This window comes from Choloepus didactylus, chromosome 2, assembly GCF_015220235.1.
Source record: "Choloepus didactylus isolate mChoDid1 chromosome 2, mChoDid1.pri, whole genome shotgun sequence".
NCBI lineage: Eukaryota > Metazoa > Chordata > Mammalia > Pilosa > Megalonychidae > Choloepus > Choloepus didactylus.
This window is the reverse complement of record NC_051308.1, coordinates 75,759,938-75,787,203: the sequence shown is the minus strand read 5'-3', so window position 1 is coordinate 75,787,203 and position 27,266 is coordinate 75,759,938. Positions and strand designations below refer to the sequence as shown.

The window sequence follows — 27,266 nt, the reverse complement described above, 5'->3', positions numbered from 1 at the left end:
TTGCTCTACTATAGTTCTATTCTCTCTGCACTCTTTTGTGGCTATTATGTATATCTTTATATACATCCCAAAACACAATTTTTTAATTATAGTGTTATGCAATTGAGTTTTAAATCATTTAAGAGAGGAGAAGAAAAAAAAGATTTATACCGTCTTTTAAAATTTTCTATATATTTTCCTTAATCAGTGTTCTCAGTTTCCTTGTATGGATTTGAGTGAACACCTCATGTTCCTTTCACACTGAAGAGCTTTCTTCAGTATCCTTGCAATGCTTGTCTACCAGGAACAAATTCTCTCTGCCTTTGTTTATGTGGGAATGCCTTTATTTGCCTTTATTTTTGAAGGATGTTTTTGCTGGATGTAGTATTTTTGTATAATAGCTATGTTTTTTTTTTTCTTTTCTTTCAGCACTTTGAATATGTCAGCCTGCTGTCTTCAGGCCTCCCTTGTTTCTGATGAGGAGTCATCTGCTAATCTTATTGTGGCAGTTTGGGGATGTGATGTCATTTTTTTCTCTTGCTGCTTTTAGGATTTTCTCTTTGCCTTTGACTTTCAACAGATGTCTGTGATGTGTCTGGGTATGGATATCTTTGTGTTTATCCTACTTGGAGTTAGTTGAGTTTTTGATTTGTTTTACATCACATTTGGGAAATTTTAAGTCATTATTTCTTCAAATATATTTTCTACCCTATTCTCTCCCTTCTTTTCTTCTGAGACTCCCATTACCTGTATATTAGTGTGCTTGCTGTTGCCCAGATTTCTGAGGCTCTGTTCATTTTTCTTCATTACTATTTTTCCCCTTTCCGTTTCCCAGATTAAATCATCTCTATTGGTGCAACTTTAAAATCTCTCATTCTTTCTTCTGCCAGTTCAAATCTGTTGAGATCCTTTAGTAAAATTTTCATTTCAGTTATTGTACTTTTTAACTCCAAGATTTCCATTTGTTTTTTTTAATATTGTATAACTTTATTGATATACTCTATTTAATACATCATTGCTGTCATACTTTCAGTGGTTTCCTCTAGTTCTTTGAACATATGCATAATAGGTGTTTTGAAATCTTTGTCTGCTGAGTCCAGATCTGGGGTCCCTCCCTTCAAAGGTACTTACCATTGACTGCTTTTATCTTGTGTGTTGATCATGCTTTCCTGTCTTTGTTGCTGTTGTTGTTTTTGAAACTGGAAATTTTGGGTTATATATTGTAGCAACTCTGGATTCTGATCCAATAAGCTTATTGTTGTTATTTGTTTGTTGGTTTCTTTGTTTTAGTGACTCTTCTGGGCTCATTTTATGGAATCCTCCCATTTAATGCTCAATCTCTGATATCTTGGATTATATATATATATTTATCATTCTTGATACTTTGACTTGATTTTCTAAGGGTTGCCCCTGGGTCAGTATGGTGTAGTTTGAATCATCTAGTGACTGATCAAAGACTTACTTAAACACTGTGAACCAATAAGTCTTCCATCCTTTGCTATTTGATCTGCATGTGACTTGGTGAATGCTTTCAAAGTTCAGGGAGTTTACTAGTTCTCCCTGGTTTTTACTTTCTGCATTCATGAGGCCTCATGGTTAGTGAGTAGCTTGCTAGGGTCCTCTAAGCTTTCTCTTTAGTAGGCACAGCCTAATCTACCCACACTAGGAATAAGTAGTCTCTCATCAAAGCTCTTTTTGGTTGTCTTGTTGTCTGGCTCTCCTTATTAAATTTCTGAATGGTCTGCTGTTGCTTTCTCCAGCCAGGCTGATTTTAAACTGCTCTGATGATTTGCTACGGTGATCTTTACTGTTTTTCACATCACCTGGCATGGATTTTTTGGAGCTTTGGTGCAAACACAGTTAATCCCCTCTGCGAGACAGCAGAGCTGCACATTCTCATGGCTTCCCTGCCTTCTTGGTTAGAATGTCCTAGTTGGAACTGGGGAAGGATAGAAGAAGCCTTTTGCTAAAATATCACAAATTCCTCTGGTTCGTATTGAAATTCAGTAGATGTTTCAAAAATAAATGCTCCTCACTTGTTGTATGCCTTTTGGTTAATTTACAGAGTTTTTAAATGGTTGTTTTTGATAACTTTGTCCAGTTTTGTCAATGCTTTTAATAGAGAAAATTTCCTGAATTACTCAACCGTTTCAGAAGTTGACCCATGTATGTATTCCATTTTAAAATGGAAACTTAGTCAAGCCCCTAAGATCTGAAATACTAAAATGGGTTGTGAAACAGCTTACCCTTTAGGTTTTGAAAAAAAGTAGATGGAAAAGAATATTATATAACTCTCAAACCTGTTAACTACTCCACAGGTATTAAACCACTGAATAGTAGAGATGTGGAGAAGAATTGAAATAGATTTGCATCTATTTATTTATTTATTTCTGTAGCACTGTTGGTGTGCTGGGAGTAGAACCCTTTTGCCCTTGTGGAGGAGAGCTGGGAGAAGATGTATATCTTCTAACCCTCAATCAAGAGCAGGGCCTTTAAGAAAGCTTGTAAGAAGGTTTAATTGTGCCCCCTGCAGTAGGTTTTTGTCTAGCCATGCTTGACAAATACAAAGGGCTACAAGTAGCAGAACAGAGAATTTTCATTTGGGAAGTAATCACATTCTCAGAGTCTATTGGAAGAAAGGAAACACTTATGTATGTTGTCCATGGATTAAAGGGAACTATGAGAAGAGATCTCAAATCCAGTATAGTAAGGTGACCTGGTGGGGTAATAGAACCTTAGAAGAAGAAGACTTCAAGTGGACCATAGAATGCATTGTGGCTGTAGAAGAAATTGAAGACGTCAGTTAAAGTAGAGATGCATTTGCCATGCCAGGGAGCCCAACAAAGGATTTAAAAAATAGAGTATCTCAGAAGAAGCCATAAAGCATCCATGAGGGAAAGAAGCAACTTTAACATGTACCAGGTCCAGAGAGTACAAAAGCCAGTTTACAGCAATATCAGTGAAGTAATAACTTTGTTTTGCCCCCAATATCTCTCTTCCTTCATCCTTCTCCAACAATAAGGGGTTAAAAACCAGAGTTATTATACTTGGGGATGGTTAAACACTAGTCAGGGAAAGAAAGAAGCAGTCAATGACCTCACCCTTCTCTGCCTCCAATGGGTTCTAGCTTGGGGAGGAGAAAGATTTCAGGTTTAATTTTGGATGGATTCACGGGGCTGGAATTTTAAATTCCAAATGATGATTATTTTTTATCCGAGAGTTAACAGAAAAGTTCTGAGGCTGATTGAGATTTCATCAAGGCAGAAGAGCTAGCACTGAATGTTTTTAAAGAACAAAAGAAAGTTGCTCTAGGATTGAATGTCATGAGTCATGTTTGTTCAGTATTTAATTACATTGTAATTCTTAACCTAGTAGTTTTACACACACACATACAGACACACAAACACACACACATGCACACAGAATGAGGGAGTGTGAGAGAGAGAGAACCGGATAGTAGATGGACCTGGATAGTCAGCAATCATAAGCACATTTCTTGCTTTTTACTTTGATAAGAGAGGAGTCTCAATACAGAGTTTTTGGCTGCTGCAGGATGCATTCATGGCTAATAGGTGGTGAAAAGAGTGGTTATGAATAGAATTACTGGAAATGAGAAGAGGAAATAAAGTTGCTGACACCAAACTTTGGGTCCAAGTGACAGATTTCCTTTAAACATTTTGGGTATTAGTGTAACCCATCCTGGAATTTCACTTGTTACCACCCTTTTTTTTTAAAGTAGAGATTGAAAAAGAGAAACATCAATGCCAGCACTGTTCTGTGAATTTCCATCAGGCATACACCTGGCATTAATTTGAGTAATATTCACCTGTTTAGCCAGCCAGCCAGCCAGCAAATATCCTCTACCTAGTATATTTTAGGCACTGTGCTAGTCACTAGGAATAACTCTATGAACAAGATAAATATGTTCTCTGGCTTTATACATCTTGCATCTTTAGCTCTCTCAGGAAAGGGAGACATTGTACAAGTGGAATGAAAGGAGAAGTACAGAGTACATATGACAATAGTAATAGGGAGATCAAACATACTCCGAAGGTTAGGGAAGGCTTTTTTGTGGAAGCTGAATCCTGAACAATGGGTCAAATTTAGCTAGGTGAACAGTAGTTGCCAAAAAAGACCCTATGTCATCTGTCCTCACTTATTTTTCCAGCCTCAACATAAGCCACTTTTGCTTTTGCTCAACATTTGCCAGCCACTCATCTTCTTATCAGTTCCTCAAACTGCCTGCATGAACACTATTCTAAACCCACTCCCACCTCACCCTCTGTCTTGCTTCTTTACAGACCCCAGATCTCAGTCTAAATATCATTTCTTTGTTATTCCTTAATTAATCCTTTGCTTGTTTCCATCATTTCATATATCTCCCTTTCTAATTATTTCATTTAGTTCTTGGATTACTTGTGTGCCCTCTAGAATGCAAGCTTGAAGAGTATAGGGAATTATCTAACTCTCACACTTTTTTTTCCCAATTCAGTTTTATTTAGATATTATATTCACATGCCCTACAATCATCCACAGTGTGCAATCAGTTGTTCACAGTACCATCATATAGCTGTGCATTCATCACCAAAATCCATTTTTGAACATTTTCATTAGTCCCCCAAACATAAAAATAAGAATAAAAATACAAGTAAAAAACAATACCCAAACATCCCATCCTCCAGCCCCCTATTATTCATTTAATTTTTGTTCTTATTTTTCTTCTCATCTGTCCATACACTGGATAGAGGGAATGTGAGCCACAAGGTTTTCACAATCACACAGTCACACCATGTAAGCTACATAGTTATACAATCATCTTCAAGAGTCAAGGCTACTGGTTTGCAGTTCAACAGTTTCAGGTATTTCCTTCTAGCTATTCCAATACACTAAAAACTACAAAGGGGTATTTATACAGCAAAGGGGTATTTATACAGCACATAAGAATGCCTTTCAGAGTGACCTCTCAACTCCATTTGAAATCTCAGCTGCTGAAACTTTATTTTGTTTCATTTCTTGTCCACCTTTTGGTCAAGAAGATTTCTCAGTAGTATGATGCCAGGTCCAGGTACATTCCTGGGAGTGATGATCCATGTTGCCTGGGAGACTTATATTCCTGAGAGTCATGTCCCATATAGTGGGGAGGGCAGCGAGTTACCTGCAGAGTGGGCTTAGAGACAGAGGCCACATCTGAGCACCAAAAGAGGTTCTCTGGGGCTGACTTGTAGGCACAATTATAAGTTGGCTTAGCCTCTCCTTTGCAGTAACAAGCTTCATAAGGGCATGCCCCAAGATCGAGAGCTTGGCCTTCTAAATTGGTAGTCCCCAATACTTGTGAGAATATCAATAATTCCCCAGGTGAGGAAGTTTAACACTCCCATGTTTTTCCCCAGTCCCTCAAGCGGGCTTTGCAAATACATTTTTATTTTCTGCCCAAATTACTATGGGATGTATCAGGGTTTCACACTAACCTGTATAAACTGGATCTCACTCCCTATTCAAAATTCCATGTAATTATGGTGTTTGAAGAAACTAACCATACAAATTAAATTATTTAGAGTGCTACAGAAAATATAGATTTTGCACCAAATAAACATCTCTTCCTTTAGTCCCACACAGAAGTCGAAGTTTTAAAACACAGTCAGTATGAACCTTTTCCCTTTAGTCTGGTTTACCTTAGTCCTAACCAAGTCCATTTTGTTCATATCTCTAATTAAAGTCTGATTTCTTTTTCAACTTCTTTAACATTTGCTGTTTGGGGTAATGCAGATATTCATAGCTGCCGAATTCTGGCTCTGAAATTTAGGTGTCACACAGATACCCGAAGTTCCAGGATCCAACCTGGTTATATGCAAACAGCTCATCAATTTAGAATTTAGAAATAACTGTTACAACTCATGAATAGATGTGACTGCTGTAAGAGCTTACAATCTAGGAACCTTTACCATAAGCCTTCCCCTGATAGCCTATGCTCTCAGATTCAATTCTCAGAGTTTGCACATTATAGTTAGTCCATGTTAGTGAGGCATTATAATGTTTGTCTTTTTGTTTCTGGTAACTGATTCACTTTTGATTCTCTAGTAGTACAAACAATGCTTGACCCTGAGTAGGCATGTTTTAAATGTTTGTGAATGGATCAGTGGATAGAAGTTGTAGATTTGAGCCCTATAGGAGAGCGCTTGATGCAATTGAAGAAAAGAAAGAAAAATAGTGTAGAAAACAAAGGGAAGAGTGGGGGGATGAGGCTGAAGAGTAGATAGAAACCCAAACTTGAAGACTTTTAGAACAGTATTTTCAAACTGCTAGTTAGTGTTTTCAAACTGTTAGTTAATGAAATCAATTTAGTGGGTTGTGACAAGCATTTAAGCAAATGTAATAGAATGAAAATCAGGGCACATTGTTCACAGTAAAAATATCACATTTTTAATTCCATTTTTTATGTATATGTATGTGTGTATATATTGTATACTGCATTGTGATGTAAAAATTAGATTTCCTGCTCTGGTTTGCAGTAATATGTATGAAAGCCACAGTTGTAGAACATGTTAAGAGTTTCTGATTTTATACTAATGGAATAAGAAGTCACTGAAAGTATTTTCACAGAGAAGTAGGTTTTAAGAGTCCCTTCCAAATCTAGATATTAACCATAGAAAATGTTACTGCTTTTAGAAACATGTAAGCTTGAAGTATCAGGCTAGGCTGCATTTATTGCCACCCCAAGATTATGCTTTTTGAAGGCAGACTATGGCGTATTCATAACTGAATTCCAAATGTTTAGCATAGACTAGGTAGATAGCAAAGATTTAATTGTTAAATGAATGAAAGACCACTTGTTTAAAGCTACCATTTAAGAATTGAATGGGTTTAGATCCAAGCAGATGCTTTTCTGCTGTATCACTGTCAATAATATTGTTTTAACTTGAAAACTTTGGTGAGAATAACTACCATAGTCCTGTTAACATTTCAAGGTTCCACAATGGATATAAACCTTTATGTCTGTAGGGCCACAACAATTTTCATAATACACACCTGTCCGGTTCATCATTTGCTCCCTAGCATCTTATGCAGTGGAAGGTATATGGTAGGCATTTTTTGTTGGATGGTGAGCCCATCAAAGAAGTGTCTTTTCCCAATTTTTCATTCCCAACAACATAAAAACAGACAGTGCACCAATCCCAGTAATTTTGGTCTTAAAAGGGAAACCTTCATGTAATGAAAAGGATCAGGTACTTCTCACAGTAATTATTTCATTTAATCCTTAATACAACATATAAAGTAGTGCTATTCACATTTATAGGAGAGTGAACTGGGTCTTAGTGAAACGGAAGCTAGAATCTAGGTCTTTCTGATAAGATCAGTGTTTTCACCAAATTATGCTGCTTCAGTGAGGAAAACCATATGATTTTCCCTCAGGTACTGATACTGGTGCCCTGGCATTTCCATAAACTGCATGGACATTTTGGCTCCTGGAAAGGGAAGATGTACCTCTCAGGGATTGCTACTACTTCAGGAACCTAAAGGTCTCATGCTCTTGGGCCCAGGAGCTATGTGAGGCCTGTAATGTGCTTGGAAGAAGAACTCATATTAAGAAATTATTTCACTTCTGAGGAGTAGTGATAACAGAGAAATATGGAAGGATAGGGTGGGAATGAGGCATGTGTATCATCCATAAGAATATATTCCACAGTAGCTCTGTGGTGTTAGCTGTATTCTGACGTGGCAACTGCTGTAGGCATATCCTGGATTTCGCAAGCGTAAAAGCTTCAGTCATACTAATAGGTATAATGTCATTGTTGATATTTTAAGCAAGATGCGATAGAAATATCTCAGCAAATCTTGGTAATGGAACATCCTAAATAGATTACATTTCTTGATATAGATATATATTTATTGTATTATGAAATTAAATAATACCAGAGTCACAAATTACCCTATTGTAGTTTTGTCTGCATTTTGTACTTTTGCCCCTATAAATACTAACTGTATTTTCAAGAATGCTTAGCACCTAATCAAAGGCATAATATAGTACAGCAGTCAGTGAATAATCATGTTTGCATTATGTTTGTGTAATGTTTGTATTATGTGGATAATGAGGGACAGAGAATAAGAGGGAAAAGAGAAACCCATACCAATATTGCTTAATGGAGTAAGAGGATGTAAAAGAGATAAAAAGAGGTGAGGATAATACAATTTATGGATGAACAGAAAATGAACTTTCCTTTACTTGATAAAAATGCTTTAGTATAACTGGGCTTGAAAATTGTTCCTCATTACTTGTCTATATGTGTTCATTTATTAATTCATTCACCACTTATTTATTCAACAAATGTATATCAGGTGCCCATAAGAGACTGTATTGGGGCTGGGAATATCACAAAGAACAAAATACACAAAAATATCTGCACTGTTGGAGCTTCTATTCTTATGAAGGCGGAGGGGCAATAGAGAAAAAAGAAAACGACATAGTAGATGTTAGACGGCAATAAAGCAAGAATCTGGCGTTTCTGCCATTTAAAATAATATGGTCAGGGAAAGCTTTACTGAAAAGATGATATTCCAGAAAAACCCTGATGTTTTTAGTCTGATGGAAATGCTTGATGGGAAGATAATAATAATCATACTTGAGGAGTGTGAGACTTAAGTTATTAAAGTAAAGAAATGTTTTACTTTAAAAAGTTCTTTTCCTGATTAAAGATGATGACTCTTGATAGACCAGAATGAAGAAGAGGGAGGGGGTATTTCTCATTTTATAACTTTTAAATATGGGATTCTAGGTGATTTTTACTGTTTTCATAATAGTTCTTGATATTTTTCAAATTAAAAAATGAAGTAAAATAACTTTGAAAATTAAGATAATATGATGAGATCCAGTATTTGTAAAGAAAAAAATCTCAAAATTTTTTTTCCTTGTACTGTAAATATACACATATGTATTGAAATAGACTGGAATACTATAGACTAAAATAAAAAGTGATTACACTTTCAACTTTTTTCACTTCGGTAGTTTGCTTTTGTTACAAGGAGCACGGATTATTTTTTATAATTTAAAAAAAAACAATAGTAAAATAGTTTAAAATATTTTAATTGTTTTATTCTGGAACAAAAACTCATATTCTAGAATTTAAATTGTAAGCATAAATAATAAAGACATCGCAAGATATTCCAGTTTATAGTGTGATTTATAGAATGATGAAATATGGGTGTGTGTTCTATTGTAAAGTCCCATGCAAAAAATCTATGATGAAAAGCAAAGATATTCATTGAGTAGTTTTTAAATTTGAGTTTAAATCTGTGGAATAATCATAAAGCAAAAAGAAAGTATAAGTTTTTTTTCTGATTAAAATATTTTCATTTAATTCCTTCTAGAGTAAACTGTTACCTTAGAATGAGCAAATATGTCTTTGAGCTTACTAAAGTTCAAATTCATCATGAATGTACTTTAAAAGTTCCTAATATTTGCAGAGGTGAAATTGCTTCTTTTTATTGTTAATTTGTGTAAAGCTGACAAACTGGGAAAAGATACAATGGCGTGTGTTCTTTTTAATAAACAGTGCAAAAATAATTTTAATTTTCCGTAATTTCGGTGTATTTCTCATAAAATACTTGGCAAGTGCAAACCAAAAAAATCCTGGACTTTCCTAATAATTACTCACAGAATAAATTTGAACAAATAAAGAAGGAAATTAAACAATACTATCAAAATAGACTTTCCTTTCTCTTAATTTATGTGTGTATACTCCCTCATACGTACAACCAGAGGACTCAATCCATCTGGTTTCAAGGAAGGTAGACTTTCACTTCCTAAGGTGTATGCTCATCATTATTTAAATCTTGGAATTACATCCAAGAGGAAGCTTAACAATGGCAATTTTTTATTTTGTAGGTTTTAAAGAAGCTAGAGTGCCAGAGAAGACCTTTGAAGTGTGAAAAGATTTCCTGTAATTGAAACCAAAATGTCATTTATAGATCCTTATCAGCACATTATAGTAAGTCATTTATTGTTTTTTTTTTTTTCAGGGGATGGCAGATATATTTCTGTATATGAATAGTAATGCTGTTGGTATAGTAAAATTCAATGATAAACTCTGGATTTTTGCTAACCTCATATGAATTTAATGTGGGACAAATAAGCTATAATAAAACTAACCCATTCCTTCTTTTTATCACTCTAAGTTTCTAGAACAGTGGGACTTGGAGAAAACAAATAATATTTCTGTAGCAAAACCGAACTTTCATGGAACAATAAAAATGCGTAGTTGTCACTTAGCTATTAGAGCCTCCATAGTTAAAAATGTCACATGGACTGGTGGAGAGAGGGTAAAATAATTGCTGAATTGAGGGCTATGTTTTGGTAGACATTTGCAGGGCAATTCATTCTCTAAAGTTTTCCTTAGATATATTTCAGAAATTTCTTTTATGGGTGGTTAGTTTTTAGTAGGGAGTTGAACTTAATATGTAATTTTCCAGACTGCGTTGGAGGTATACATCCCCTCTTCTGATGAAAACAAAAACAAAAACAAAACAACTAGAGATTTCTTTGCTACATTCAACACTTGAGATTCGATTATGGTATATATGGACTAAAAATAGACTTTATAATTATTAAGGAAGAATCTGTAGCCATATTTTTTTCTAAAAATGAAACTCTGTTTTCTGATCCTACTTCCCTCTCTAGCTACCAACTTCTTTCTTGCCATGCAAGATTTCTTATAATTCTTTGTAACTCCTTCTTTCCCTCCATTCATGACTTGAGTCACTGAAAACTGGACTCAAACTTTCCACTTCTTGAAAAAGTCTCATCACAGTCCTCTTTGGTATTAAATCCATAAATCCAATGGACTCTTCAGATTTGTTTGTTTTTTTCCCTGCCCCCACTAGCCATTCCCCTCTTAAAACTCTTGTCAGATTGCTCTGGTGCCATGTTCTGTTTTATTGTTGTTGGTTCCTTCTCAGTTTTGTTTGCAAGTTTTTTCTTTCCATTTGATTCATTTTTTAAAAAATTGAGATATAACATACATAAAGTACATGAATCTTAATTATACAGTTTGATGGATTTTTACATATGTATTCCGTACTGTACTCCAACCATGAAACAATCGCCCAGATGTAATACAGAACGTTATAAGGACCCTAGAAGTCTTGTTCATTTCTGTTATAGTCAACAAAAACCCCAAAGGTAACCAATATTTGACTTCTATCACCATAGGTAAGTTTTGCCTGTTCTTGACCTTCATATATCTCTGTAGTCAACAGTATGTCTGTGAGGTTCATTTATCCTGTTGTAACAGAAATCTATTTTTCTATTGCCATGTAGTATTTCATTACATGAGTATACCATAAATTTTTTATCTAGTCTACCAATGAAAATCATAACTTCACTGAATAACAGTGCCATTATTGTAAACTGGGCAACCATATATGTGTGGCTCGTTTTCTTTTCTGTACTATTGGTTTATTAGTCTATATTTGCCCTGTATTAGTTATGGTTCTCTAGGGAAGCAGAATCAATGAGAGATATCTATGAATATAAGATTTATAAAAGTGACTCACGCAACTGTGGGTATGCACGAGTCCAAATTCCATAGGGCAATCAGCCAACTGGCGACTCCAATGAAGATGTTCGATGAACTCCTCAGGAAACGAACTGGCAACTTTGACGAACTCCTCAGGAAATGCTTTGCCGGGCAGCCGAAGAAGAAGTAAAGGTCCTCTATCTGTCTCACTTAAAAGTCTTCAACTGATTGATTGAATTAAATCTAGCCAACTGCATTCTCTCATGGTGGAAGACACGCCCTTCATTGAGTCATCAGCCACAGCTGCAGCCAACTGAGTGATGATTTAATAAACCAGCCTGTTTACAAACATCCTTGCAGAAATGGTTAGGCCAGTGCTTGCTTGACCAGACACAGCTGGGTACCATCATCTGGCCAAGTTGACGCATGAACCTAACCATCACAGTCCACCCCTTGTCAACTTGGCAGTTATACACATCACTTAAAACCATACTTTATCTCTAAGTAGAGAACAATAACAGACATATATTTCACCTAACAATAGTCCGCTGTGCAACATACAACTGGAAATGCACTAAATCTCTCCAGAATAAGGTGCAAGTCCTTGGGTGACATTAACTCGTAAAATTGATTTTCTTTAGCTTAAATACAGCTTATGCCATATGAAAAGGGGATAAGACAGAGAAGAAATCAAAGATATTTGCTTTACAGACAAATACAAACATACTCATAACAAAACGAGGAAATATTCATGCCATCATAGACCTCACTTCTGTAACTGGTCACGTGGCCGTAGTTCATATTTATCACTACCTTCTTCCACTACCTGTTCTATGTTCCCTTTACCCTCAGCAAGCACTTTAGCTGGCCGTGGTTCTTTCCCTGGTGAGGTGATCCAAACCTTCATTCCTGAAGTTTCTTGGCCATTGGTAGTCCTGCCTGGATTGGGTTGTCACAGTTTTCCATTGACTTTAATCACAGGGCATGGTAGTACTAAGAGACGCCCCAGGGGATCTCCTGTATTCCAGGAAAACTCTTCTTTACTTCCATTGTGTAGTTGCAGTGCTATTTCCCCTTGATAGTCAGGATCAATCACCCCAGCCAGTACAGTAATCCCCTTCCTTGTTTGTTGATTCAGAGGCATAAGAAGACCAAAGTGGCCAGATGGCAGTCTTAACTTCCAGTTCAATGGGATTATTGTTGTGTTTCCTGGTGGAAGCACTCCTCCTTTTGGAATAAAGACTTGTAGACCAGCAGAGCTTAAGCTCGCAGGGACAGGAAGCAAAAATTTCCCTAGTGGATCACTAGGAGTGATAGTGAGTGGTGCCACTCCTGATTCCACCCCTTGATTCCTGGACCCATGAATCCTGGCTATGGGAGAAACAGCACCATAGAGTGGATGCTGCTTCAGAGCATACACAGGCTCCTGGAGAACCCAGCAAGGTATTGCCACCTAGTTGGCGCCATAATTGAGTCTTCAACAGGCCTTTCCACCGTTCTATCAACCTAGCTGCCTCTGGATGATGGGGAACATGGTAGGACCAGAGAATTCTGTGAGCATGTGCCCATTCTCTCTCTTCATTTGCTGTGAAATGGGTTCCTTGGTCAGAAGCAATGCTGTGTGGAATGCCATGGCGGTGGATAAGGCATTCTGTAAGTCCACGAATGGTAGCTTTGGCAGAAACATGTCATGCAGGGAAGGCAAACCCATATCCGGAGTATGTGTCTATTCCAGTGATAACAAATCACTGCCCCTTCCATGATGGAAGTGGTCCAGTGTAATCAGCCTACCACCAGGTAGCAGGCTGATCACCTTGGGGAATGGTGCCATATCGGGGACTGAGTGTGGGTCTCTGCTGCTGGCAGACTGGGAACTCAGCAGTGGCTGTGGCCAGGTCAGCCTTGGTGAGTGGAAGTCCATGTTGCTGAGCCCATGCATAACCTCCATCCGTACCACCATGACCACTTTGTTCATAATCCCATTGGACAATGACAGGAGTGGCTGGGGAAAGAGCCTGATTGGTATCCACCAAATGGGTCACTTTATCCACTTGGTTATTAAAATCTTCTTCTGCTGAAGTCACCCTCTGGTGAGCATTCACATAGGACACAAATATTTTCATTTTCTGCCCACTCAGAAAGGTCTATCCACATATCCCTTCCCAGACTTCTTTGTCATCGATCTTCCAATCATGTTCCTTCCAAGTCCCTGACCATCCAGCCAAACCATTAGCAATAGCCCATGAATCAGTATACCGATGCACCTCTGGCCAGTTCTCCTTCCAAGCAAAGTGAACAACCAGGTGCACTGCTCAAAGTTCTGCCCACTGGGAGGATTTCTCCTCACCGCTGTCTTTCAGGAACATCCCAGAAAGGGGCTGCAGTGCTGCAGCTGTCCACTTTTGGGTGGTGCCTGCATATCGTGCAGAACCATCTGTAAACCAGGCCCGAATTTTCTCTTCCTCATTCAACTGATTGTAAGGAACTCTCCAAGATGCCATAGCTATGGGCTGGGAAAGAGAAGGTAAGGTGGAAGGAGTGGGGGCCTGGGGCATTTGGGCCATGTCCTCTTGTAACTTACTTGTACCTTCAGGACCTGCTCGTGCTCTATCTCATACATACCATTTCCATTTTATGATGGAGTGCTGCTGTGCACGCCCAACTTTATGGCTTGGTGGGTCAGACAACACCCAGCTCATGATAGGTAACTCAGATCTCATGGTAAGTTGGTGGCCCATGCTTAAGCATCCTGTCTCTACTAAGGCCCAGTAGCAGGCCAACAGCTGTTTCTCAAATGGAGAATAGTTATGTGCAGAGGATGGTAAAGCTTTACTCCAAAATCCTAAGGGCCTGCATTGTGATTCTCCTATAGGAGCCTGCCAAAGGCAGCATCTCTATTTGCCACTGACACTTCCAGTACCATTGGGTCCATAGCAGCCTGGACCCGTTGCAGAGCCTCATCTTGTTCTGGTCCCTACTCAAAACTAGAAGCTTTTCTGGTCACTCGGTAAATGGGCCGGAGTAGCACACCCAAATGAGGAATATGTTGTCTCCAAAATCTAAAGAGACCAACTAAGCGTTGTGCCTCTTTTTTGGTCATAGGAGGAGCCAGATGCAACAGCTTATCCTTCACCTTAGAAGGAATATCTCGACAGGCCCCACACCACTGGACACCTAGAAATTTTACTGAAGTGGAAGGCCCCTGTATTTTTGTTGAATTTATCTCCCACCCTCTGCCACGCAAATACCTCACCAACAAATCTAGAATAGTTGCTACTTCTTGCTCACTAGGTCCAATCAACATGATATCATCAATATAATGGACCAGTGTGATGTCTTGTGGGAGGAAGAAACAATCAAGATCCCTGCAGACAATATTATGACATAGGGCTGGAGTGTTGATATAACCCTGAGGTAGCACAGTGAATGTAAACTGCTGGCCTTGCCAGCTGAATGCAAACTGTTTCTGGTGGTCCTTACTAATAGCAATTGAGAAAAAAGCATTTGTCAGGTCAATAGCTGCATACCAGGTATCAGGGGATGTGTTGATTTGCTCAAGCAATGATACCACATCTGGACAGCAGCTGCAATTGGAGTCACCACCTGGTTAAGCTTACGATAATCCACTTTCATCCTCAAGACCCATCTCGTTTCTGCACAGGCCAAATAGGAGAGTTGAATGGGGATATGGTGGGAATCACCACCCCTGCATCCTTCACATCCTTAAGAGTGGCATTAATCTCTGCGATCCCTCCAGGAATCTGGTATTGTTTCTGGTTTACTATTTTGCTAGGCAGGGGCAGTTCTAATGGCTTCCACTTGGCCTTTCTCACCATAATAGCCCTCACTCCATGAGTCAGGGAACCAATGTGAGGATTCTGCCAGTTGCTGAGTATGTCTATTCCAATTATGCATTCCAGCACTGGGGAAATAACCACAGAATGGGTCTGGGGACACCCTGGACCCATTATGAGACAGACTTGAGCTAAAACTCCATCGATTACCTGACCTCCATAAGCCCCAGCTCTGACTGGTGGACCAGAGTGACATTTTGGGTCTCCTGGAATTAATGTCACTTCTGAACCAGTGTCTAATAATCTATGAAATATCTGATCATCTCCTTTTCCCCAATGCACAGTTACCCTGGTAAAAGGCCATAGGTCCCCCTGGGGAAGGCTGGGAGGAAGATTAACAGTATAAATTTTTGGCAGTGTAACAGGGTCCTTCCCCAAGGGTACCCAGCCTTCCCTTCATTCAAAGGGCTCTGGGTCTGTAAACTGTCTCAAGTCTGGGAATTGATTAAGGGGCTGTGACTCTCTGTTTTTGTAATTCAAGGGAGACTTTTGTTCACGTGAACCTAGAATTCTTCTGCCTATATGGTTCAAACAAGAATTTAGTTGATTGCCCATCTCTTTTGCTACTTGGTACTCCATGATCCACTAGCCAATACCATAAGTCTCTGCGAGTCAGATTATTTTGATTGTTGCTTTGAGCCTGTTTTCTGTTATGGTAGCCATGCCTACCTTGTCTGTGGCGATTAACTGCAGCCACTTGGCTTCTGCCGACTTAGGACTTGATTATCCCCATTGTGTTTAAGGATTCCAGGTCAGTGACAGCAGTTCCTACAGTAATATCTGACCTACAGAGAAGGGTGACTACAGAGTTCTTCAGGGATGATGGAGCCAGTCTCACAAATTTATTCCCCCAGTCCTGGTAAAAAGTGTGTCCTCTGGACGTTCCAGGGGTGTGTGAACAGGTCTTCCATGATAAATCCACTCTAACATTCCAAGCTCTCTAAGCCTTTGAATCCCCTCCTCCACATTATACTAGGGCAGTTCTGGCATTTCAGCCTCTGGTAATGCCGGCCACCTTTTGATCCATGTTTCAGCCAACCACCCAAACTGTTAACGCCCTTTGTAACCCCTCGAGCTGCAACATTGAATGCAGAATCTCTGCTTAGTGGGACCATATCAGTAAATTCAGCCTGATCCAACATTATAGTCCTTCCACCATTATTCCACACCCTTAATATCCATTCCCACACATATTCCCCTGGTTTCTGTCTGTATAAGTTGGAAAACTCATACAGTTCTTTTGGAGTATAGCGTACTTCCTCTTGGGTCACACTTTGTACCTCACCCTTCAGGGTCTGCTGGGACTTTAGTCTAGTTACAGGTCTTGAAGCAAAGACTGGTGGTGGGGGTAGGTCATGAAAAGAGTTAGAATTATCCCTCAAGCCATTTACCTCAGGACATTCTGTTTCATTTTCATCTCTTAAAACAGGATTAATCTCTCCAGACAGAGGGGTGAGGGCTGCTTCCTCAGGGGAGGTGATTACAGGATTAGCAGGTACTGAAGTGTTAATCTCTTTAGGTGGAGGTTAGATGGCAGGCTCCTTAGGGCAGACCAGAGGTGGGGAAGCTGTTTCCTCAGTACAGCCCTCTACAGGTAATTTTAACAATGACTCAGCAGAATCCAGGGTTCCGGTGTCCTCACTGCCATTATTATCAATCCATATGTCCCCATCCCAAGTTTTGGGATCCCATTCTTTTCCAATCAATGCCTTTATTTTAACAGCAGACACCCTGAGAGGTTGAGATTTTAGTTTACGCTGTAAATCTGCTACTCGCACAATGAGAGTCTGCGTCTGGTTTTCAGAAATCTCAAGTCTTCGGACACAAGAAATAAGATTTTCTTTCAGGGCACACATAGAAACCTTTACATCTGTCATAGGGCATTTAAGTTTTAAATTTGAAGCCTTTGGCTCATCTCTTTTTCTTACAACTTGATACAATGTATCTAAGAGCAGCCAGCCAACATCACTATACCTCTTAATTCTGCAAAACTCTGTGAAGGTGTCGAAAACACTGTCACCCAGAGCCTTGCTTCATACAAGAGTATGATTAGGAGAATCAAACGGTGCCATTTTGCGTATCTCCTTTGCCAACTCATGCCGTGGACTGACAGTGCCTCCCCTAATTATTGGAAATGGAGTCATTAGTGCTTTTGAATCTAATCAGAGTAGAAAACCAATTGTAAAAGCCCATTTTAAGATTCTGTTTCTCAAGAACCACTCCCGGTACCAAGCTGTATTAGTTAGGGTTCTCTAGGGAAACAGAATCAATGAGAGTTATCTATGAATATAAGATTTTAGAAGTGTCTCACACAACTGTGGGTATGCACAAGTCCAAATTCTGTAGGGCAATCAGCAAACTGGCAACTCCAATGAAGATGTTCGATGAACTCCTCAGGAAACGAACTGGCAACTTCTACAAACTCCTCAGGAAATGATTTGCTGGGCAGCTGGAGAAGAAGTGAATGTCCTCTATCTGTTTTGCTTAAAAGTCTTCAACTGATTGATTGGATTAAATCCAGCCAACTGCATTCTCTCATGGTGGAAGACATGCCCTTTGTTGAGTCATCAGCCACAGCTGCAGCCAATTGACTGATGATTTAATAAACCAGCCTGTTGGTTTATTAACCAGCCACAAACGTCCTTGCAGAAATGGTTAGGCCAGTGCTTGCTTGACCAGACAGCTGGGTACCATCACCTGGCCAAGTTGACACATGAACCTAACCATCACATGCCCCAATACCCATCTGTCTTAATGTCTTAATCTGTCTTAATATGTGATTTTATATATGGTAGTGTAAATTATCCAAGTTTTTCTTCAAGAAATTTTCACAATTTCCTTATCTATTCTTAGTTCATTGCACATTCATATACATTTTAGAATCAATTTGTCAATTTTCACAAAACAAAAGGAAACCTCTTGGGATGTTGAGTGGGACTTTATTGATGCTATAGATCATTTGGGAGAGAGAAGACATGATAACACTATTGAATTTTCCAATTCATAAACAGCCTGTGAATCTAATCCAAATTTAAGTGTTATTTAGGTCTTCTTCTCTCATGAATGTATTGCGGTTTTCAATGAGGAATCTGTATAACCTTTTTAAGGTGTGTTTCTTGATATTTGATGTCTTACTGTCATTATAAAAGGTATTTGTAAATTTCAATTTCCAATTCGTTATTGCATTTATATGGAAATATAGTTGATTTTTGTATATTGATCTTGTATGAAGTAAACGTACACAATTCCTTTATTAATTCTGGTTGTAGATTCTTTTCTTTTTTCTACATACAGATTTCTTTTATCTCTGAATAATGTCAGCATTACTTCTAACTTTGTAATCTTTAAATCCTTTATTTATCTTTCTGGTTTAAACAATAGTAAATAATTTAGTTTAAACTATTTTAGTTTAAATTTTAATTTAAAAATGACATATTTTCATAATTATTAATTTCAAAATATTTTAAAATTTTTATTGTGACTTCTTGGACAGGACACTAGGTTATTTAGACATCTGCGGTTTAATTTTCAAATATTTGGTGAGTTTCTAGTTGTCTTTGTCATTGATTTCTAATTTAATTCCACTGTGTGCAGAGAACATATTATTTACAAATTTCTGTTGTCGGCATTATGTTAATTAAGTTTGTGGTCTGCCACATGGTCTATCTTGGTAAAATTTCCATATGCATTGGGAAAAAATGTGCAATCTATGGTAGTTGTGTGTAGTGCTCGCTGTATATCATTCAGGGCTCTTTGGTTAATTATATTTTTCAGATCATCTATATTCTTACTTATCTTTTTGTCACCTTATACTATCAGTTATTAAAAGAGATGGTTTAACATCTCCAAATATAATTATAGATTCATTTATTTATGCTTTTAATTCTATCAATTTTGGCTCTTTGAATTTTGAAATTATGTTATCTGGTGCCTACAACTTTAGGAATGTATAGTTATTGCTGAATTTTATCATTATGGTAGGTTCCTTTTTTAATGCTGATAATGACTTTTGTCTTAATTCTACTTTGTCTTTTGTTAATATGACCCCTTTCAGGTTTCTTTGGTTAGTGTCTACTCCTCTTACTTTCAACCTGTATTTGTCTTTATATTTAAAGTGTGACTCTTATAAAAAGTGTATAATTGGATTTTTACTTTTTTTAATGCTGTGAGATATTCTTTGTTCCTGAAACAATATCTTTCTTTTCACAGTTATGGATGTCTGTAGATGATTAAGGAAAATGAAGATAGGCTCTTTTAAATTTGTTTTTTGTATTAATGAGCTGTTTGTATTATGTACTGATTAATCTTTTATTTCTCACCCTATCACCTCAAAAGGGATTGGGTGGTTTCTGTAATTCTCAGAGAGTTTAACCAAAGTGTTCTTCAACTTTAACATGGAATTTGGCATTTAGGACTGTGAAGGAAGAAGGAAGATAAAGTGAAAGTCTGTAACTCCAAGCCTGAGACAAACACTAACAGTAATTATAAGTCCTAACATTTGGACTGTTATTCATTCTGCCTCTAAATCAAGTTCAAATTCAGTTTTTTAACTGAGTAATTCTTATCGTTTATTGAATGTCCACTGTATGACACTCCCTGTCAGTAGGTGATACGAAGGTGAATCAAACAGAGTCTCTGCCTTGGTTGAGTTTATATCTAGCAGAGAAGATGTACAATTTATTTACAATAACTGTGATGTTTAGTGTTGGGGATTGAATCATGTCCCACATGAAAGGTATGTTTGGTTCCCAAACCCTGGCCCTGGGTGTGAACCCAATTTTAAATAGGGCCTTTGAAGACATTATAGTTATGATGCGCCCAGACTGAATGAGTGTGGGCCTTAATCCAATATGGTTTAAGTCCTTATAAGCAAAGGAAATTGGACACAAAGAGAGAAGCCACAGGGGAAGGAAGAAGCCAGAAGTCAACGGAACCCAGAAGAGAAAAGAGAAAACCCCTCCAAGTGTATTGCCGTGTGATGAAAAGCAGAGGAACTCCAAAGATTGCCAGCCAGCCAAAGACACAGACCTGGGAGGAAGCACGCCCTCTGGCCTTTGAAACTCTAAGCCAGTAAATTCCCATGGTTTAGGCCAACCCATTGTATGGTATTTGTTTTAGCAGCCAGGAAAGTAAAACCTTCCTTGGCACTGAAAGTGCAGTGCTGCTATAACAAATACGTACCTAAATATGTGGAAATGGTTTTGGAATTGCTTTAATGGGTAGAGGCTAGAAGAACCATGAGGTGCTTCATAGAAAAGGCACAGATTGCTTTGAAGAAACTGTTGGTAGAAATATGGACATTAAAGGTACTTCTGATGATGGTTTAGAAGGAAATGATGGTTGTGTATTAGAAACTGGAGGAAAGGGAGTCCTTGTTTTAAATCAGCAGAGAACTTGGCAAATTTGTGTTCTAATGTTGATGGAAAGCAGAACTTGAAAGTGATGAACTTGAATATTTAGCTGAGGAGATTTCCAAGCTAAATGTGAAAGCTATGACTTCTAGTAAAATGTGTGAGGAAAGAGATAAGCTGAAAATAAAAGTCTTAATCACAAAGGAACCAGAAACTGATGATTTTGAACATTCTTAGGTATCAAGTTGTCTTGGGTAGCATACTCTGAGGCTATGACTAGAAGCAGCTCTATCAGGGGCCTCCCTGAACTTTTAAGAAGTGAATCTCCAGAGGACAGGGTCCCACATGAAGGTTTAACTGAACAACCCTTTGTTAAAGAGGGTGTGGATAAGCGTGGATCAGTCAGCCATTTCAGTGGATGTCAGGATTGGAAATGCAATTCTCCAGAAGGATCTATGGAAAGTTCTGTTGTCTGATAGTTTGGTCCCATTTGAACTGTATGTAAAGCCGACCAGATTTATGCAAGTTTTATATGAGCAGAACGACTGCCAGCCTAGACTGAAAGGGACAGAGAAGGGACTAATTGAGGGAAGAATGACTTCCGTGGCAGAACCATGGAAGCAAAGGTTGGGCACAAAAAGACTTTTTTGGGTCAAAAAAGTGGGCCCATCTACAAATATAGAAAGGGCAGGTTGTTCTTTGTGCTTGGAAGGGGCAGGCCAGTTGCTGCAACATTTGGAGGGGGTGGACCTTGAGCCCCATTATTCAGGGAGAGTGCTAACACCCCACAGGAGAGTTCCTCCATCCCATTTCTCTGAGAGAGTGGAGCTTGTGTCCCAGTATTGGAAGAGAGCCTGGCTGCCATTCTGATATTCAAAGACAATGGGGTCTCCTCCGGTGTTTGGGGAGAGCATGGCTGCTGGCCAGGCTTTTGGAAGGGCTGGGTCTGCCCATAAATGATTTTGATGAGACTTTGTATTTAGCATTGCTCTAAAATGGCTTAAGGCTTTTAGGAAGTGTGATGGAATGTATTTTGCACGTGGGAAGAATACATTTTTGGCATCTGGAGGGCAGACTGTCAGGGAATGACTTATGTCCCCCACAAAAGGTATGTTCAGGTCCCAACCCCTGGTCTTGAGAGTGTGAATCCATTTGTAAACAGGGCTTTTGAAGATGTTATAGTTAAGGTGTGCCCAAACTGAATGAGGGTGAGCCTTAAGGTATGGCTGAAGTCCTTGTAAGCAAAAGAAATTGGATCACAGAGAGGAGCCACAGGGGAAGGAAGAAGCCAGAAGTCAACAGAACCCAGAAGAGAAAAGAACAGTCCCCTTCAAGTGCAATGCCATTTGATGGAAAAGCTAAGGAGCCCCAAAGATTGCCGGCCAATCAGAAGATACTGACTCTGGGGGGAAGCAAGCCTTCTAGCCTCTGAAACTGCAGCCAATAAATTCCTGTTGTTTAGACCAATCCATTGTATCTGTTGTATGATATTTGTTTTAGCAGCCAAGAAATGAAAATAATTAGTAAGGATTCCAAATGAGAAGAAATTGGAGTAACTGTGAGAATATAACAGGAGTAACTAATTCAGTCTAGGGATAATCTGGGAAGGCTTCCTAGAAGAATGACATGCAAACATAAACCTGAAGATTTAGTAGGCATTAGGAGAAGAGGAAGAAACAGCTTTTCTGGATTGTGTAAAACAGCCTTGTGAAGCAGTCAGGAGGTGAGAAAGTTCACAGCTTAAGGTAATGAAATAAGTTAAATGTCACTGGAGCATAATACATTTAAAGAGCATTATTATTCCAAATGACCTTCATTCTTCTACCTAATCTGGCCATGTCTTATTACTGAATACCCTGAAGTCCCCATATGTCTCTTGCCAGGTGAAATTATGAACTGGCTATTCAATTTCTTCCTCTAACATGGCAGAGTATTACCTTTTTGCATATAGCCTCTTCAAGAACATCAACTAGATGTGTCCCCTTTGCTTATAAAGTTGACACCCCTTTTCAACATGAACAGGTTAGGGTGGTCACTGCCTAGACATCCCTGAAGATCAGGAAAGTGTATAAACTAGAGAAAGGGGTAGCAACAGACAAGATGGAATTTTACAAAGGATTATGAATACTGAATCTTTATATAATTTTCTTTTTCTTTGTTGCTGGGGTATTAGACTAGCTAGAAGGAAAGAATTGAAACGATGGAACTGTAACACACAGCATCCTTTGAAGTTTGTTCTATAGCTACTTGTTAAATTGTAATTTGAAAGCTATAGCTTTTTGTATGTATGTTATATTTCGCAATAAGGAAATAACTGAAACTATGGCACTATAACTCATAACAACTTTGGAAAATTCTTATATAACTACTTGTTAAGGCATACCATGAAAGATATTACCTTTTTTGTATATATGTTATATTTCACAATAAGGAAATAACTGAAACTGTGGAACTGTAACCTATAATATTCTTCCAAATTTTTTTCTCTATTTGTTAAATTTCACTTGGAAAGTTGTCACTTCTATGTATATGTTATATTCTACAATAAAAAATATGATAAAAATTAGTGATCACACTCAACGTAGAACATTATTAGTATGTAGAAAAGGTGGGGAAAATGAACCAGCTAACTAGTAATGCATGCTTGGTGCCAGACAGGCCAACACAGTTTTGTCTGCCTCGAGGCATGGAAGATTGGACTGATTTTCACAACATTTGTGATGCAGTGACATGTTGGAGGCTCCAGTGGGCTGATGCAGCAATTTGCAGCCAGGAAGCTCTCTTGCTTCCAATGGTGCTGGCTTCTAAGGTTATAGAAAACAAAGTAATAAATACAAGACAGAATTCAGTTTCCATATGTCTAGAGTTGTTATGAGGTGCTTTCAACCTGAAGGATATTTATGCCTTAAGAATTTATTGAACTGCTTTTGGAGCAGGGGGCATCTACTTTACAAGAAGTCCAGCATAAGATATTTATTATAGAAACACAACTTTTTACTCTGAAAATATGAGTCACTTCCTTGGAGTGAGGAAAGCCCCACCTCTTCCCACCATCTATTAGCAATGGAGGGGAGCCACTGCCCCACATCCATAGAAACTAAGGTTGTATTCACTTTAGAGAAATTGTCAGCCATGTGGGTATGCTAGGATAACTGCCTGCTGAAATGCAAGGGCCTTTACAAAATACCATTACAGGGTGACTGGAAATTTTACCAAAAATGTAGAGAAATATTATTCTATATTATTATGGAAACATAGGAAAAAAAGAACACTGGATAAGTGATCAATGAACTAGTGTTCTAGTGGTAATTCCAGTCTTAGCAGTTGCATACCCCTGAGCACTTGGACTCTGAGATTTAGCTGCTTAATCTGGAAAACAGGATATGAATACTATCTGCTGTGTCTACTTCACAGGGTTTTTATAAATAGTAAATTAAGTTACATACATGTAGTTATTCTTTGGAAACTTAATAAATGCAAGGTATTTCTGAGGGACTTAAGGAGAGATAGCACTACTACGAAATCAGAAATATGAACATGACAAAAATATTATTACAAAAGCAAGCATTGTGCACAAAAGCAAGCACTGTGCACAAATTAATAATCAGTTTTCTTCTGGGAAAGAGTATATTTTTGTGGTCATGAACAGATTCTGGAAAATTGAGGAAGAGGGAGGTTAGCAATAAGGTTCTAACTTTGTCCTGGTATCAGCTATGCCTGCCCTTCCACAGCCTCTCATCTGAGGCAAAAGTGCATGCCTTTCAAGTAATGCTTGTGTTTCTGCTTCTTTACCATGGAGCTTAGATCCCGAAACATTTCTTTCTAGGCCACCAAGTTCACCTTTCAGTTCTAGAATTTCTATTTGGGCTCATTTTCAAATCTTGTCCGCCATGTTTATAGTTCAGCTCCATGTGGTCTTTAGGCTTGGCTTCTATCTCTTTGAACACTGTAAGTATGGTTTAATGGGTTTATGGTATGGGTCTGTTTTTGTTCCTGTTAATTATATTGTTTCTTAGTCTGGGTTTCATGTTGCCTCATGCTTCTAATTATCTTTGGTTTTATGCTGGACCTTATATTTCAAAAACTGAATGTACAAATAATTTTTCAGAGAGAATTTTATCTTCTGTCCAGCTCCTTTTAAATTTTTTTTCTCTAACTACTTGTTAAATTTCACTTGGAAATTGATCACTTCTATGTATATATGTTATATTCTACAGTAAAAAGTATGATTAAAAAATAGATAGTGCTCACAGTCAATGTAGAACATTATTAGTATGTAGAAAAGGTGGGGAAAATGAACCAGCTACACAGGCTCCTGATGCTATGCCTACTTAATTACCTTTGAACTAGAATCTTTATTGCTATTATAATTTACGTAACAAAAAACTTGGATAATTTAGGGAAATGCACATCAAAACCACAATGAGATACCACTTCATACCCACTAAGTTGGCTATTATTAAAAAAAACAAAGCAAAACAGAAAATAACGAGGATGTGAAGAAATAGTAACCCTTGTGCATTGCTGGTAGAAATGTAAAATGGTTCAGCTGCTGTGGAAAACAGTTTAGTGGTTCCTCAAAAAGTTAAACATAGAATTCTCATATGACCTGGCAATTCCAGTCTTCAGTGTATACCCCAAAAAATTGAAAGCAGGAACTCAAACAGATGCTCTTATACCAATGTTTATAGCAACATTATTCACAATAGCCCTTGGGTGATTGGCTCATGGATGATTGTTTCATTTAAGGTATCTTGAAATGATGATAGTCACTGTAACTTCATGGAGAATATATCATTAAATGAGTATTTTAGACCCAAGCTATCATAATCAAATATTTTCTTGCAGTGGGTCCACTGCTAGAACAATCCCTTTAATCTTGATTAAAAAGGGACTTAAAAACTTCTTACTGAAATGAAAAATGTACTTAATATTTAATTTCATGTTTTACATTTCTATGTATTTACTTATTGTGCAAACAGCAAGTTTCTTGTTTGTGAGGGAGAAGAATCTCAACTCCTATTCTTGATTATGGGGGGTGTGTGTGTGTATGCGTGTTTGTGTGTGTTTGTTTATGATTTCTGCTACAGCTAGCAAATTCCTTTTATAAATCAAATGTTTTGGGCATTGGGACAGTTTGTGCACATAGATAACCCATGACTGAAATTCTTAAAGCAAGTGTAAATAGCATTACAGACTGTAATTATATAATGCTGATTATTTTTAGAAAAATTTAGGAAAATAACACAATACCAATGCCCTTAAATTGTATTAGAATGAAACTCCACAACAGGAAGTGTAACTGAAACTGTTTCTTATCAAAAGAAGTACCATGATTCTTGAATAACAATGCAACAAATTTTCTTTAAACATTTCTGAGATCTTTTTCAAGTTGCCTGTTGCTGATTGCGATGATCACAGTCTTTCAGTTCAGTAATGAGATTCTGTAGTCTTAATCACACTGTTTTTAGCTCTAATTTGGGTGAAAGTTGGGCAGTGAGTTGAATAGAGAAAAAATATATTAGCACCCAGAATGTACCTTCACTTCCATCTTATTATGATTGAGTGTTTATTAGTTTCTTGTCTTTTAACAGTAAAGTTCTAAACAGATCAGGAAAATCACAAATTGAATTGGCAAAATTTGTTTTTTTTTTCATGCCCAATTCCCTTAGTTACGAATGTCAGTATAATTCTACAGAATGCATCTTATACCGTCGCTATTTTCTGAATGAGTGGGAAATTGTGATTGTGGAAAGAAAAAGGGTCTTTATTTTCACTATGGAAAAGAATATGGATATAGGAAGACACTTAAAGTGAGGCAATCCAAGACCTGAAGGCAAGGCTTAACGCTCTTAAGAATATCTTGGTGACTAAATCAGTGGGATTTGAATCTCAATTGAAATGTGGCATTTCTATTTGCCTACTACCAACTAGCATTGTGCTGAGTTGTTAGTTTCCCCTGGAGAACAGTTGTTGTGAATTCAATATCATTTCCTCTGGCACCATTCCTAACACATATCCAAAAGTCTCCTATCCAAGTCGGAACATAGCCCAGTCCAGACTAGTTTGAAATTACACGTTATTGGCCCCAGGAAACATGGCAAAACATTCTCAAAAGACTATTTGAATAATCACTGACTGAATCTGGACACCTTTCTCTAATACTTTGTACTTACTTTGTAGATATTCTTCTGTTAATACTTCCAACTCCTAGAAAGAGGTGGCTACATATTTTTACACCCCTATTTTGAAAATAATCTACAGATTATCTGATGTATCCAAAATTAACTTAAAAAAAAAAAACAGTAGTAAACTTGCTCCTTATTTCTGGTGACTAGTGTGCAAGTACTTCATTTATAATTAAGAAGATGTAATCGAGGCTAATGGAATTAAAAGTGGAAAATAAAGAGAGCTGAAAGGGATAGAGGGAATAACCCAGGGATTTTACGTCAACCACAGGTATTTTAAATAGACTAGATTGTAACTGTCTTTAAGTTAACCTCCTTTAAGTTAATAAAGGGAAATAGCTTTTATTATTATTAAGGATATTGGTATTCATATTATTATTCTCT

The 27,266-nt window shown here is 37.8% G+C and overlaps 1 protein-coding gene across 4 annotated transcripts in view; it reads left to right on the top strand.

The window, feature by feature from the left end:
• Positions 1 to 27,266, top strand: part of PLA2G4A (phospholipase A2 group IVA) — a 174,063-nt gene that overhangs the window by 29,734 nt on the left and 117,063 nt on the right. For all 4 annotated transcript variants that reach the window (XM_037825146.1, XM_037825144.1, XM_037825147.1 and 1 more), the window contains one exon: positions 9,860 to 9,962. In XM_037825146.1, coding sequence (XP_037681074.1) covers positions 9,930 to 9,962 — 33 coding nt within the window. In that variant the 5' untranslated portion in view covers positions 9,860 to 9,929. The remainder of the gene's footprint in view (positions 1 to 9,859; positions 9,963 to 27,266) is intronic.